Source organism: Lactuca saligna, chromosome 3 (genome assembly GCF_052625555.1).
Source record: "Lactuca saligna cultivar CGN05327 chromosome 3, ASM5262555v1, whole genome shotgun sequence".
Taxonomy (NCBI): Eukaryota; Viridiplantae; Streptophyta; class Magnoliopsida; order Asterales; family Asteraceae; genus Lactuca; species Lactuca saligna.
The window spans coordinates 108158562-108175575 of NC_136419.1; the positions used below are offsets into that span (position 1 = coordinate 108158562).

The following is a 17014-nucleotide window of genomic DNA, read 5'->3' on the forward strand; positions in this document are numbered from 1 at the left end:
TTTTCCTCTCTAGCAGAAGTAAAAAGACTATTTTGCCCTTTGTATTTTCTTTTTAATTTTTTTATTATTTGTTTATTATTTATCAATTAAAGATATCAATAAAATGATTTATAGACATGGAATAACCACAACTAGTCAATGGCAACCACCACCAGTCACCACCGATAACCATCACTAGTCACCGACAACAACCACCAACCACCGATATCCATCATCAGCCACCAGAAACCATATTTGAAGCAAAAAAAAAAAAAAAAAAAAAAAAAAAAATCCAAACCATGAACCAGAAACTCCCGCCACCAATCCCATCAAACACCCTCTCTCATCTCCCTCTCGTTCATTCATTGGACGACCGACTAGCACAAATCTCCAACGAGCACATAAAATCACCCAAAAAAAACATTTGATTTCTGGAACAATCAGCTACCACATCCATCACCGCACTTTCCTTGTTGTTGTCCGATAAGGCCCTACATCCACGTTCATCTACTTCTCCTCTCCCTTCCATATCTCCCTTTAGACCAACAACTGAAAAACAGAGAAGTAGATGGATGTTTTGAATTCCATCGATCTGGGTCTAAAACCACCGCCAGAAACCTGCATCTTGGTCGATAGCTACCGCCAGGGTTCGCATATCCCACCAGATATTCATCTTCTTCCTCAACCACGACTCATCTATCACGAGCTAGGGTTTTAGAGCCTCCGTCTGCACTAAGGTCACTGATGATGACGATACTAGGGGAATTTTGTTTGGTCCTGCATTTCTAGGGTTCAACGTCGTCATTTTCATTTTGGTTTGTAAACTACTGGATCGATGGTGGTGAAGGTCGAGACTAATTGATGACGTGAAGATGGTTGTCCGGCGAGTTGACTCCGACGAAAAGGGTGGTCCGATAGAGGTGGTGGTAGAGAGTATTTAGGGTTTTTATGGTGAGAAGAAGAGAAGAAAAGAAATCTCGTAAATAGGAGAGTGGAAGGTGTGTGATGTGAGCCTCTTTTTTATTATTATTAACATAAAACTAATAATAAATTAAGTAAAAATAAATCAAAAGGAGCAAAAAAGTCTCTTTTTATATTGGTCAAAGACTAAGAACACAACAAAATAAAAAACATTAGGGAACGCAAAACAAATGTTATGGATTAAATACGTAATTTGTGCAAACCACAGAGAATTACTTTAAAATCCCTAAAAGCCGGAAAAATAAAATTATACAAAAGTGGCTTTTAAAAACTCTTTCAATCTAATCTCTCTTTGATGCTATATATTTCAGTGTAGACTATTATTCGCAAACATGCAAACGATGTATAATTGTAACACTTTCGAATACTTATAATTCAAGGTATCCACTAAAAAGTCATTTGAGTAACTAAATATATTCTTAGCTTCTAAAATAGTGTTTGCTTTCGAATTTGCAAAAAATGTTGGGGAATTTCGAAATTGGGTTATAGGAAATCTGGATCACAAACAGGAATCGTGTGATACACTTTCCTTTTTTGATATTTCGACCCTAATTGCCTTGAGTATCACAAAATCCAAACTAGGATAATTCCTGAAGAAACGATTCTGATTTTAAGTACAAAATACAGAATCAATTTTGAGAGAGAATCAAGAAGAAAACGTACTTTCAGTTTTTCTGTGTTTCAACGAAGTCATACATTTCCCGGACTTATCCACACAACGGATAAAACGAGAACAATTTTCAACTTTGAGAAAATACGAATTAATCCTTGAATTTGCATCTTTAAAGAATGACAAATTAATCATGGTACTGTTCTAAAATACAAGTGTTCAGTAAATACAAGTGTGCACTCTCACACCTCCTAACTTGTATTATAACTAAAACACTATTCTTGAAACACTTGTTAAATCCGTTACACTAAAATATATTTGGTGATTAAATCAACAACAAAAAAAAAACTTTTTGGTCATTTTCAGAATATATAATGTATAAAAAATCAATGAAGTGCCAGCATTTAGTTTGTAAAGCTGAAGCATGATTTAATTTCAAGGTCATAGACTAAAACGAGGGTTTGGCCAGCCTAGTGAGGGTGAGCTTGCAGTGCAGTTTAATAGGTGTTAGATAGGAATCCCGCCAGCGCTAGCCATCAACTTCTATTTGTATCATCGAAGAACATTTTTACCTTTAAAAAAAATGTAGAAAATACATCTATAGATGTATATAATATAGAAACTCACATTGATCATATATAGCTTAGTATTTGATTTAAACACACATATATTATGGTAGGAATTCAAACATAAGTACATAATTTGATTATACTCATTTATGCCACTTTATAAACATACTTGAATGTTTTTTTATTGGTTCATATGACGAAGCAGCCATGGGGGCATCATGGTATGAGCTTGAGCTGATTCATCCTCCCTTATAACCACTGTTCCCTGGAACGATCCACTGCAATAATTCAAAACCAACCCAATCCTTAGTTTAGCTACATGAGAGAGAGAGAGAGAGAGAGAGAGAGAGAGAGAGAGAGAGAGAGAGAACCTCCCGATTGTAAGAGGACGTAAGTGGAGGGGTTGTGGTAGTGGTGGCTGAGTTGGAGGTAACATAAACCCTACATTTTGTTGGTCGTTCTTCTCGTTCTCCTTCAACTGTGTCCAGATTTTAGATATACATGTGAAGAAGGTATTTAATTTCCCGACCATTGTTTTAATATCCGTTTCGAGTCATGATGTTTATGAACAAAATTATATAATTTCAAAGTCTTTTTGTTTTGAAAACGATGAGAACTCCATATTTTGTTATTATTGACGACTATCATAGACGATTAATTGTACTATATAAAAGTACTAAAATCAAATCAGACAGTTTTAAATAGTATAAATCTTAAGAAAAAAACAAAAGCAATGCAGTAGAGGTACCTTCTTAGAGAGTGCATTGTTCTGCTCTTGCAGTGCTCTCTCCTGCCAAAGGAAAGAAAATTCCCGCTTTTAGTTTAAATCAACTAAAGTTTTGCTTTCAAGTTTCAAGACATCATAAACTTTACTTTTTTAAGAAAAATACAAGTTCGGGGAAAAGATTCCTTAATCTTACAAAGTAATTATGACATATATAGTATTTTCTTTAATTATATTAAAAGACATTTTCTTGTGATTTAAACCGAGTTATCTTATTTGTTATTTGAAAAACTCACTTGACGTTCAAAAAAACGAAAAAAAAAAAAACGAAACTGAAGATTTATTTTCTAATCATAACAACTTACCCAATCACACTTTAAGAAATAGAATATATATCATCTAAATTACCCAAATAACCCATTCCAAGGTTATAAGATAAGATAACTTAAGTGGACACTTACGATTCTAGACACAGAAATCGTAAACCAATATTTTAAAGGATTCTGTAAAAGTACGATGAAATGAGAACTTAAGATCGTAACCCTCTTCTGAAGAGGAATAACTGTTTATATATTAAACGAAATTAGAGTTTCATTAGGATTGAACCGTCATTAGTTGCTTATATTAAACGAGATGAGAGTTTCATTAGGGTTGAGCCGTCATTAGTTGCTTTGGAAGTAAGCAATGTTAAACCGGATTTAATGAGGATTTAGGGTTACCAAATCTAATGAGTTTCGTTAGTTTTATCATAATCATCCTCAAGAAATTGAATTTTCAACTATGTTCCCATATGTAAAATTCGGTGAGGTTTAGGGTTTAGGGGCTCTGCCCCTTGACCCTGCTAGGGGCGCTGCTCCTAGACTCCGCCAAAGGGGCGATGCTCCTTTGGAAACCTCGGACCCAAGGGTACTGCCCCCGGACTAGTCGTCGAACCGGCTTCTAATTCAATCTTATATTAAAGTACAAATTATGAAGCCCCTTAGCTCACATGTTGGTTCCAATTACTTAAAATGATATGATGATACTAAAATCATCAACATGTTCCATGGTTTGAACCATAATTTCACTCTTCAATCATTAGTTTTGTTGATCAATATTGTTAGGGTGCGTGGATTACCTTTTTATGAAGCTCTGAGATGGACTCATGCATGACTTGATTCTGCATAGAAATTTAGGGTTTATTGACTAAAACACGCACTAAACGAGGAACCAAACAACAAAACCATAAACATTATTGGAGAGCATGAATATATATACCTTCCTTGTTCGAATTCGTTTAAGAGCAGTCTCTAGTTGTTGTTCTACACTTTGAAGTTCTCTAAGATTCAAGGGCTCAAGGTCTTCCCCAACATAGTGCCTAATTAAACATGCTCAAATTTATAAATTAAGACAACCGATAAAACTTATTGTATGTATATGTGTACACGTTTTTAATGGAAAAATAGGAAAATATTATAAAAAAAAAAAAAAAAAAAAAAAAAGTATGTGTAGCAACCAGAACCACAAGTTTAATTTATTTTGCATTTAGAATTTAGATTATGAGATTCCATCTTGGTACAAAATATATTGAATCAAACGACTATTTTCTTGAATAATTCAATGTTGTCGTTAAGAAATAAATGATTTGCACCAAGAAATTAAACTCGAAACATTTAAAACAAATAAGAGCAGATGGGGTCCACATTTCAGACCCAGCCAAAAAAAAACAAATAACATACTTTCCAATTAACTGAAAAATTAGTCCAACTTCACTGACCTTCACGTATATATATACATACCTTATGTTCTTTTCTAGAACCTCAATCTTTGCCCTGAGCTTCGAGGATTCAAGAGTCCAACTTCCCTACAAACAAAACCCAAAAGACTCCAATAATTGTATACAAGTTTTTTGTATATATTTGAACAAAAGCAACGATGGTTTATTTACATTAAAACGTCAAATTAATATACGATCACTAAAGACATTAAGTACTTTGCATTAAGATACCTGTGTTTCTGTTTCAGGGGCAGTAAGCAGCTTTTCTGCATACGAGTATCGTTCATACCTTTCAAGAATTGCCTCCATACTAAAACAAAAATCAACAACTGTCATGGTTAATGTCCAAAGGATTATAATGTTATTATAATTATTTGAACAAATGTCAAACATGATATATATCGAGAAATGCATCTATAATTGTATTAATTATTTTGTATTTCAAAGGATTACTTTATCGATGTGTTATATTAAAGTATACGCAAAATACATCTTCCGTGAACTATAGTTTGTCTCAACTAAAAAGATTCGGCTCTTTGATTGTGAAAATAATCTTGATCAAACTGAAATTTACAATTATTCGATATGATTTTATTTTTTAAATTATTTTTTATATTTTTCAATAAGAAATTATAAATGAACGAATTTTATATGTTGACAAGAACCTCATATTTTTTAAAAAGCGAAATATTTTAAATGTTTTTTATTTTGATATTGGTAAACTAACTAGAGAAAACATTTTGTTACATTAATTAGAAACTTGGGAACTTGGGTTCAACCATGGTTACCAAAATGTAAGTTAATTTCATTCAACCTTAATTCACATCAGTGTCAGTGCAAGCATATCAACATCAATGCTAGATTACCAATAAAAATGTGTTTTCTAGTATAAATTGATTTAAATCAAATCAATACATCATAATTTAGTATCAAATATATTTCCCACATGCATTTCTACAATATATTAAAAAAGCAAGCATGTGTAAAGCTAATTTTTCTTTTTGTATGACAATTATGTTTTATTTTCAATATCCGAAACAAACCACCCAAACATAATATTTTTTATAGGCTATCATTATATGTTGACATATAGAGGCACAAACATGTATTTTGATTATTCAATAAAAACGTGGTTATATATATATATATATATATATATATATATATATATATATATATATATATATATATATATATATATGAAAAAAATAAATATACATTACAATCCTACCTAAACTTAGGTACTAAATCTCATAAAATTAAGTCATTTACTAGCTAAATATTAAAATTAGATGATTTACAATTAACACTTAATGCTACAAATTTAAGATTAAGCAATAATTTTGATATGGAAGCAAGAATATTGATTATCTTTAACCTTCTTGATGGTGAACAACAATAATATTCATTGGTGTGAAGTAATAAATGGTAATGAAAGAAAGAAAATACTGATGGTTAAACAACAATGGAGGAAAGAAATATTATCGAGGATGCTATTTACTAAGTGAAACAGAACCGGATGTATTACTAAGTTAAAATAACAGAGTTAAGAGTTTAAAACCTAAACTTAAGTGGGTTGTAATGTATATTCACAATCCATATATATATATATATATATATATATATATATATATATATATATATATATATATATATATATATATATATATACACACTTTTATAAGTAGAACTATATTTTTTAATGGAATTATTTTAGATACGTAAAATTAAATATTTATACTTTTAAAAAACTAATAACTTTAAAATATATATTATTATTTCTAAAAAGTATAAAAATATTAATTTACATTTCTGTACAAAACATATTTTTATGATGTTTAATTATCGATGTGATGATTTGTTTTTATGTTTTTATAAATATAAATACAACTTTTTCATACAAACATTCTTTTGATTGTTATAATTATACATATATAAAAATACATGTCTATCTTTCTAAAAATAATTAATATTTCTAAATATTTATTTATACTTATAAAAACAGAAAAATACGAATTTATGCTTTTATAAAAGAAATTATAAGACGGTTATTAAAAAAATAGAAAAAAAACCCTCCATGTATCAGAACAAATATAATATGAAAAATATACATGGATTAAAATTATATAAAAAAAATTCTAAACTACTTTTTTTCTTTTTCTTTAGCAAAATTATTTCATGTTAATATGAAAATCTATTATTCCAGATATTAAGGTACGTAATGCCCACCAACATTATAATGACGTGGAAGTTGGAATAACATGGAATGACACCGTTTTCTTGATGGAACACCGTCTCGGCTAGGTGTTATTAGGCGTTATGGTATGGCGTGTTACAATGTTGACGAGAGGAATCATGAAAATTTTAGATCGTTGGCTTCATTGTGACCAATTTAAAATCATAGGATTTATTAAAAAAAATATTTTTTTATCTATATAAATACATAAAAAAACATTTCTATTTTTTTACCACTATACTTTTTTTTTTTTTTCTTTTTCACATATAATTTCAATAATTCAAAAAAAAAAACTGAATTTTTTATCCGTTCCATCCATTCACTTTTAGATTTTAAATGGTATTTTAAATTTAGTATTTAATTAAATTATGTTTTGTTAATTTGTATGTATTTTTAAAATTATTATGACATAAATAAAAAAATAAAACAAATTGAAAAAATAAAAATTAACAACATAAATAAATAAATAAAAATAAAATAAAAAATAACAGTTATTATCACATGTTATTTGTTGTTGTTTATTTCCACATTAGATGTTATAATATCAAAAGTGTGAAGTGAATGATAAAATGAACATTTTAGGTGGTAACATGTTGTACACCATGAATAACCTAAAAAAAAAAACACTAATAAAAAAAAAAGTTAACGAACTTTAAACATAAAGGAATAAGAAACATAGAAGTAAATTGAAAAACGTTCTAAATTTAAGGAATATATTTTTTACCCTTTTTACTTCAATTTTTTTTGTCGGGGAGTGACGGATGGTCACTGTAGCCAATAACTAGGGGTTTTTTAGTACAAGGTTCCTTAATGCATTCGTACGGACTCTTTCAGCTTTTGTAGGAGTCTAATTAAACAAATATTAACCATATGTTTAAATGATTAACATTTCCTAGGAAATTATTAAAAGTGTCAGAAAGCTCAAGAGTATTAGATTAATTGGTGTCTAAGGTGGTGTATGTCTCCTGCCTATTGTTAACCGTTTGAAGCAAAGGTTGACGTGGTGGCGTTAGCCATAATTCCTGGGGATAATTGAAAATTGTTCTTATCCACCTTCTCTTCTTCTTCCCCCCCCTAGCACCTTGCTAGGAGAGCTTCTTTATAAAAGTTGAGGTGTTAAATACAAATGTGATAAATCTCTGTCCCTTGGGAGACAAATAACACCATTTTGGATTTATTACTAAAGCATAGTAAAATTATTGTACTTTCTTTCTTTCATTCATTCTTTTTGAAAAATAACCTTAATACTTTCAAATTAAAACACAAACCTTTTAATCAATGATGAAAGTTGAGGTGTTAAATACAAATGTGATTGAAATTTGTTTATTGTAATAACATAAAAGATTTGAGTATTCGATCTGCACTATCTTTGGCTAGCAAAGAATTCATATATACAACGATATTATATATGAGTCCCAATTTTCTGTTAAAATATGGTTTGTCTGGCGTCTTAATACAAGAAAATAAAATCTTGTTTACAAGGTATAAACAACAAATACCGCTTTTCATAGGATTAAAAATGACACATTTGGTTACTTTCTTTGAAGTTTATGTCATGTCTACTATTAGGCCACCCCGTGTATAGTCTTCACTACCACAATCGCCTTCCACCTCCACATCACCACCATCTCCATCCACCTCCTTTCCACACTCAACCTGTTATATATACTCTCCTAGCTAAAGAGAGAAGAAGAGAGACCTGATTGTTCAAGGTGATGTGTCGTCAGGACAACAATCGACGACCACCATGGTGGTGGTGGTGCACACCGTGGTGGTGGTGGTGGTGGTGGACTACAGAGCCCTCTGTTGAGGGTACTATGTATACTAATAATTATACCCTCAAAATCCTCGAACCCTCCAAAAAAAGGTAAAGATAAAAACACAAACAAAGATAATGCTTTTGTAGTACTATATATACTAATAATTATAGTATTACGATTGTAAGAGATGCTTTTTATGTGAATACTGATAGTACCTTCATAACAAATCTAGTACTTGCCGAAATAAAACACCCCAAAAACACCAAGGTTAATGAACCCTAAAGTTATATATATATATATATATATATATATATATATATATATATATATATATATATATATATATATATATATATATATAGAGAGAGAGAGAGAGAGAGAGAGAGATGTCTGAATTAGAAGGCATAAGTAGATGCATGCAAACAAGGATCTAAAATTATAAGCAAATCAATAAAATAGTGTTGGCCACTTTAATTAATAGAAAAATAAACAAAGAACCACCAAATATTAATTTTTAGAGTGTAGTAACCGGTTAAAATCTGTTTTCTTTGCCGATTTAAGGGTGTAGGAAAATATACTCCAAAGAAGTGATATCGAGATGGGTGTTACAACTTTAAACCAAAGATTGTGTTTGTTTCTTTTTTCTTTTCTTGAATTGCATCCAAGATTTTGATTAAAGAGTATATAAATAAGAAAGTACGTACAATTTAAATGAAATAGAAGAAGGTTAATTAACCTGGAGTGAGTGGAGTACTCAAAGAGTTTGCCTTTAGTAGAGAAAACAATGAGAGCAACATCAGCATCACACAACACAGAGATCTCATGAGCTTTCTTCAACAAGCCTGTTCTTCTTTTGGAAAACGTCACCTGTCTGCTAATCTTGTTCTCGATCCTCTTCAACTGCACTCTTCCTCTTCCCATCTTTTATTATATATATATATTTTTCTTCTTATTATTATTTGGAAAACCCTAAAAAACAAGAACGCTGATCAGTGATCACTTGATCTAAGTTTTTGGCTTCAAGAAAACCCTAAAAAGACGAACAAGATCTTACTCTTTTTTTTTTTTTTTTTTTTTTTTTGGATTTCTTTAATAAACCCTAAAATAAAAGCGCAATCTCTTGATCTTGATCTTTTCTGCTCGGGTATCTTGAGAAAACCCTTAAAAGAAGTACGAAACTTTGGTATGTTTGCAAGATTTATAAAAGAAGAAGAAGGAGAAGAATGTTTTTCTTTCTATTTTGGTGTATATTCATCATTCGAAGAAATCTGTTACATGTGTTTGGGGTTAGAAAGGAAATTGCTAAGAGAGGGAGAGAGAGTCTCTGTGTATGTGTGGTTGGAATACTGTCTTTAAAAAAGAAAAGCTTCGATGATCTAAAAACCGGAGTGGTTTTGGAGGGATGTGTTGTCGAGTTGCGATTGGTTCTTAGTTTTATGGCATTGTTGTCTGCGTTTTGGGGGCACGGATTCGTCTACAGTATTAATCTTTTCTTGTCATCAACAAATACGGACGTAATTACTCAAATTAGGACCACGTTTCTCAATTAGGCTACCGTGGTCACCGTTACAAAAGTGATACCAACTCGTCCCCACTCCCCACTGCTACTATACTCGGCAATGCAAAAAATTCTTAGCAAATTCCAAAAGCCAATCTAAACCCGTTTCATGATTTGTAGGGTTTTGAATAATCAGATTTATACTCTTATCATAGATATCAAAACATGACATGCAACATTTTACTTAGTTTTTAAAATAATATTTCTTAAATAAAAAAATATCTTTGTATTGCTTAATATGTAAAATATCATTTTGTAAATAAAACAAATGTTGATTTGGAAAGAGAATTACATTATGGATGACTTTTGATTGGAATTACAAATCACTATGGCAACAATTTTCGATTGATTTTCACTACTAGAAACCTGACCCACAGTGATGGAATTTGCGACGGATTCTGTTGTTAGCTAATTAGTGACAGTTTACTGAGGGATCAGCGACGGAACCCATAAATATTTCGATAAAAAAATTGTAGTATTTTAGAAAGGTATTACTGAGGGATCAACGACGGATTATCTAAGATTTTATCGACAAAAAACCCTTCCTCGCTTAACTGTTGGGAAGTAAAACCTCCTAGCCAGGGAACAACGACCGATTGAAAAAATTATAGGCTTTTTTTTTTCTAGACCCTCGCCAAACCCTCGCGGAAGATCTATGCCTCATTTTTTCCATTCCCCACTTTTCTTTCTTTTCATGTTCCCTCCTTTTATTCTCATTCCCTCTAAATCCTTCAAAAGGCGAACAATTTCCTCTCAAAGCCCTAAATGACCGTCGAGTCACTCATCAGCCCCGGAAATCGCCTCCACCATAGTCAATCTGCATCGCTCCTCTTTGAAGCCTCTGAAAGGAAAACCTAATCGGAAATCACGTCCTTGTTGGCTTTCCTCTCGGTCTGTCTCCCTTCCTTGTTGACTCGCCACTTAACTCCTATCTAACGCCTTTTGATCTATTGGTTCATCATATGCTATTGATTTAGATCGTACAACTACTTAACAGCAACAGCGGCGTCGATCATCGGCGGTGTTGATCACCTGATAGGGTAACGACAACGGTTCTGTTGGTAGTCTGGAACACTTTGAAAACTTTTAGTAATTACAAAAATTGCTAAAACAAAAACGCACAACGAAAGCAAGAAATCGAAAACGCACAACGAAAGCAAGAACGGTGGGTAGCAGCAAACAACTGAAATCGGCAGCTCCAAAATGTTTGAAGGTTCCAAAAATGATACAAGCATCAATCCTCAATGTTAGGATGCTATGAATTTCAAACAACCAGTTCCATACACGCTTCTCTAGGTTTTTGTTTTCTCTATTACTAATCCTAAATCGAACATTGATCCTAATCTTAGTTAATTTCCCAAATCACTCGTAAATTTTAGAAAAACTATAGTTTTTAATTAAGTTTGGTCGTTGTGTTGTGTTTAATTTTAGATTTATGGATTGTTAAATCCGACATGGACTTCTAAAAATTTCCGTTGATTTACTGTGGTTCTTTGCATTCGATTGCATGTAAATCAACTTACTACAGGCGAAGATTAAAAATACATCTTAAAAAGATTAGGGTACATCGGATGACAAATTGAAAATCATTACCAACTCTAAGCTTTTGGTAGGACTAGGAGGGGTAAAATAGTCTAATAAATGACTTTAGCATGTAAGTAAACCTATAAATTTATTTGGAAGTAACTTGGGGATTGACTATTTCACCCTTTTGATACAAATGTGATACTTCAGATAAACAACACAGAGAACATGTATGTGCTTCATGTAGCTCTTCTTGCTTCAAAGACACAACTATAAACAATGATGGAAAGAATGTTGGTAATTAATTATAATATGTTATCACCTTTTTTTTTTACTATTCTTACTTAATAGTCAACTCAAAGTCAACTAAATAAACTCCACTCTTCTTTTCTCATTTTTATTTAGGAGAGTATTTCAAACCTTGTATGGATGGTATGGAGAATGAAAGTCACACTAATGTAAGTGTATATAAATCTTTACATCTTTTATCAGTTTTGCAATCTTACTTTCTCTTTTTTAAGTGTTTTCTTTTTTTTTTTTGTTTTTTTTTTTTAAATTCTTCAATTTTGTAATTTGCTGATGTTGTTTTAATAGAATTAATATTGGTTCATCTTGATACAATCATGATAAATTTAATCTGCTAATGTGAGCCATTCTCATTTCATCGCTTATTCACTTTATATGTTGAGAATTTTGGATTTCTTTGCTTTGAAAGTGTTGGCATGTGTTTTTTTTGGTTTCCAGCTTCATGGTGCATAACTTTTTCTCTTATATTTATCAGATCTCTATACCAGACAACCCTGATTCATTGCAAACTCAGGAAGTTTTTCTGCCAGGTCACTTGGTTACAATATATGTTAAGGTAAAAATCAACTACATTTATTTAAGCATACATACATTTTGAAAATATGGAAGAGTAGACAATCTTTTCTTGCTCATTTTCAAGAAAAGCTTCAGGAATGGCTGCTAAAAGCTAAAAAAACTACTTCAAGATGAAGTTGATAACAGAAAGAAAAACTTTGAGTTTGGAAGTTGTATGTTCCATTCCGTGTCATTCTATAATTTACTCAAACTCTAGATGTTAAAACATTGTTGATCTAAATTCTTGTTTTTGTTTTTTCGGGTTTAATTATTTAAGTAGATGATGTGAAGAAGGCATTGGATAAGAATCACGCAAAACAAGTTGGTTCAGCTGTTGAAAATATGTTGAAGACTAGAAGATTTGTTACACGGTCGACTCTTGATCTGAAAGAGGTACTCATTTCTTTAATAACTCTTGTAGAAATTGTTAAAAAATTTTAACTTTGGGTAATCCCATTTGTTTTCTAGAAAGCTGGTATTGGTGGAAGCTTTCTTGGTCCATTGTTTGTGCACACTGCTCTTCAAACTGGTCAGTTTCTTCAACTCCATGCTCTTATTCTTAATTAATCTTCTTTTTGTATTGTGTTTCATTATAAAATAAAATAAAATAAATCTTATTATGGTAATTTCTTTTGATAACATACAGATCCAGAAGCTAGTAAATAAGCTGGAGGATGCCAACTTCGCTTGTAAGTATACATATTTTGTAATAAAGTTCATAAAGCCTTACAAAATCATGAAATTTGTTATAAATTTATGATCGAGATGCTTGTAATTAGGCAATGAAATTTCTCAGGATTATAGATAGACACTCATCATTGTTAGGTTGTATTTATTTGTAGGTATATTAATCTCGTCTTTGGAACCCCAAATGAGAATAAATCAAAATTTGAAGCTACGATTAAGGTGTTTGAATCTTTCAATCCAAATCCACACCCAAATATTGAAACTGATACAATTATATCGTTCAAATTCACCATCCCCTTGCTTTTTGTTGAAGTTTTTAACAATTAAATTTGTTAAAAGTTGGTAGTTATGTGAACTAGTGAACGTGTTTCTACTATCAAGATAAAAGGGTAAATTACACTTTACAACCCAGTGTTGCTCAAGCTTTGCAAACCGCAGACGACAACCATGTTGGGTTTTTTATTCATAAATCTGGTTTCGTAACAGGTAAAAATGACAACGGAAACTTTAAAAAATGTTGAATAGAATTAAAACTATTTTACCCACCAAGGATCATTTTGTAAGAGTTAGAAAGATTAAAACAACCAAACCTTTGAAGACTTTGATTTTTATGGGAGGTTGGAAGTTGATGAAATGTGGCATAAGACTCTAAAGCAAAAGTTCTCTACAAGTATCCACCAAGCAAGAGTAGAACCATCAAAACATGCTAGTATTCACTTGTAATTTGTTGTTCGTAAGCCTTTGAAGTATATACCAAATATATGTTCAAATGTGAAGAAACAAAGGAGGCTTTGTCAAGCATCAAAATGCAAGAGACTGGAGAAGAAGAAGTGCCTTCAAATTCCGAAATTTAGCAATCCTCTAGAGAGCATGGAGCACTCGGATTTCGCTTTAAGAAGAAGAAGAAGAAGAAGAAGAAGAAGAAGAAGACTTGCAAGAAATGTGTCCAAAACCCTTCCATGCCCTCCCTTATATAATGCCCCAAAATCAAAGGGAGACCATAAAGCAAAATAAGGGAGAACTTTGTCCCAAGCATGATAAAAGAATAGACAATGCATGCATGTCTTGTCTCCTCCTATTTTTCGAAGAAGACATGTCCAAAAGAAGAAAAAAGTTGTCTCATGGCTAGTTTTTATACAGATACATGTTATCTTTAGAAAAAACAATATATATATATATATATATATATATATATATATATATATATATATATATATATATGTACAATTAGTCATATATATAAATATCTTATTTTGTATAAAACTACATTTTATATAAATTGAACTAGTTTATTAAGATATATAATCATATACTTTATGATATATTTCATAAATGGTTATTTCTCCAATAAAGATTATTTCCAAAAATAATAAATCCCAATTAGTAAAATATTATTTCCATGAAATAATAATTTTCCAATAAAATACAATTGTTGATATATTTAGTAATACTCAAATTATACTAATAAATAATCAATTGACGATAACGTGGTATATGGTGTGACTCTATAGGATGATATATTATTAGAAATATCGTTCTATAATGTCTTTTGGGCAAACAATATCTTTCAATCTCCCATTTGCACAAGAATCATCATGGATTGATATCGACAGTGATGACAGTCTAGCAACATTTCATTGCCCCCAATAACATATGACGAAGAATGTCATTCATCAACATCCAATTACCAAAAGCTCTAAGCTTCAACCGATGTATTAAGGTAAGTTTATCAATTATCCCTTTGCTACAAACATCCTATTGAACATGAGCCTTGGATCATAATCAATCTCATTTGTAATTCAACTTTAGGTAACTCGTGTTAGATGTCTAACTCTCAACACATAAGAGGAACAAATCTAATATTGACTACATAAGCCTCTTACATAGTTCACACCATACTCGAATATGACTTTTATAACTACCCGGTTATGGAACAACACTTGGTTATATTAAAGCAGAACACTCCCTACACATAAGTCCCACTATGTATCTCAGGTGTTAAGGATACAAATATAGTATGTTTTAATCAAGTATCACTAACGACTGTAATCTTTGAATTGATTTTGATGTGGGTCTATTCAGTACTAGTTCTCTGACAAGTACCTATGAAACTTGGTTACAATAGCTTTCCTAGTTTCATATAGCCAGAGTTAACCAATCCATTTCATATTAGTCTTACTTCATAATTACTCCTACAATCATGACTGACTATGAACCTTTAGATTAATAAGATTATTCATGGATTAAACATGTTAATATAGAACACAATAAGTATTAATGTAATGATCATATCCTAGTATATCAAAACATTATTTAATAGTTGTTGTTACATTGTTCCAATATCCAAATACTAAATTCAAATAAAAAAAATCCCATTACTAGAATAATAAAAGTCTTATGGTTGAAGTGTGACCACTCATACTTAGCTTAAAAGGAAAGACTTTATTAATAGGTTCGACTAAATTTAACTTGTGTGAATTTTGCGAATACATCCATCTCCATATTTGACATTACTCTAAGTATAGTTAAATATTTTGGAGAATATAATTCGTTCTCTTATGTGAAATAGAGTTTCTTAGCTTGATTAAATACACTCTATTACTCACAAAAGATTTCTAGGTTATCATGAATGCAAGGATTCAACCTAGTTTTTCAATGATCTTGTTCATCCAATTATATTTGATTTTAACTTCAGAAAAGTAGAATATTCTTCTTTAGTAGATTGTGCCATTATGTTTTGATTAGATCTCATTCCAACTAAAATTATTCTTCATTCCATAATGAAGTCATAATCCAATTATAATTCATAATTATCTATATTTATTTAGAGATCAAAATTATATGTAGCTCTTTACATTAAGATTTTGTTCTAAACTAATTATCTCATATACATTCTCTTAGCCCTTCTTAAGTACTCATAGAATGTTCTCATAGTCATTTAGTAACATAACCATGTATTCAGTTTTGTATATCATGATATGACATAAATGATGGATTCATTTACCAAGCAAATAAAATATAAATCATTTTATCTAGCACAAACCTATGTGCTAGATCTATTTTAGACAAACTCAAAAATTGTGTCATGCGACAATGTCATGAATCTTCGAAAGGAATCTTGTATCTTATCCTCTTTCAAGATATTGTCATTCCATGCAAAAAGAATTTTAAAACCTTTAACATTCATCTTTATCTATTTCTTATATATTTTACATTCCAAGAATGTATATTGTTATTCCTAAGTCCTTCATTTTAGAAATACCTTCCGAGTCAAGGTGAAAACCACCTTGCATAGTCCAAATGTCATTTAAAATGATTAAGTATGTCTCCCTCATAAAATATTAGGAATATCACTATCCTCCCACTAGTTTTTAGTAAACACACGCACGTTCTTTTCATTTTGATATAAAAGCATACCTTGTGTCTTATATTAAAATGACTATACCAGCCTTGAGTTGTTTGCTTTATATCCACAAGTGGATCTTAAGCCTTACACATCTAGTTAGGATAACATGGATTAAGAAAACCTCCAGGCTAAGCTAAATAGATATCTTCTAGTAGATGTCCATTAAGAAAAGTGGTATTTCTTGAAATCTATTTGCTATATCTCATACTAAGAATATGAAGTTGTAGTAAACAATATCATTGATGATCTAATAATAGCTACTTCTAAAAAGGTTTGATCATAGTCAGTGTTATAAGTGTGATAAGGAAAATAGTCAATGAAATTAGTATGAGAAAATCCTTATATAACAAGTATTGCTAAATG

The 17014-nt window shown here is 30.9% G+C and overlaps 1 protein-coding gene across 2 annotated transcripts; it reads right to left on the reverse strand.

Moving 5' to 3' along the window:
- Window positions 1–2175: 2175 nt before the first annotated feature.
- Window positions 2176–10000, reverse strand: LOC145037119 (agamous-like MADS-box protein FUL-L). Of its 2 annotated transcripts, XM_078985690.1 has the most exons (9): window positions 9670–9991; window positions 9352–9584; window positions 4851–4929; window positions 4642–4706; window positions 4121–4220; window positions 3981–4022; window positions 2888–2929; window positions 2511–2617; window positions 2176–2417 (listed from the first exon to the last, which is right to left on the reverse strand). In XM_078985690.1, the coding sequence occupies exons 2-9, from the start codon at window positions 9534–9536 to the stop codon at window positions 2321–2323; spliced, it is 717 nt and encodes a 238-aa protein (XP_078841816.1). In that variant the 5' UTR covers window positions 9537–9584; window positions 9670–9991; the 3' UTR covers window positions 2176–2320. The 2 variants fall into 2 exon arrangements, with proteins under 2 accessions (XP_078841816.1, XP_078841815.1); XM_078985689.1 differs by having other exon boundaries at window positions 2176–2617; window positions 9670–10000.
- Window positions 10001–17014: the final 7014 nt, after the last annotated feature.

Excerpts from the sequence above, each read along its gene's own strand:
- LOC145037119 (XM_078985689.1), bottom strand. The coding sequence starts at position 9,536 with ATGGGAAGAGGAAGAGTGCAGTTGAAGAGGATCGAGAACAAGATTAGC. Across the intron at positions 4,221-4,641 it reads GTTCTAGAAAAGAACATAAG|GCACTATGTTGGGGAAGACC; the intron begins GTATGTATATAT and ends ATGTTTAATTAG. Across the intron at positions 4,023-4,120 it reads AACGAATTCGAACAAGGAAG|AATCAAGTCATGCATGAGTC; the intron begins GTATATATATTC and ends ATTTCTATGCAG.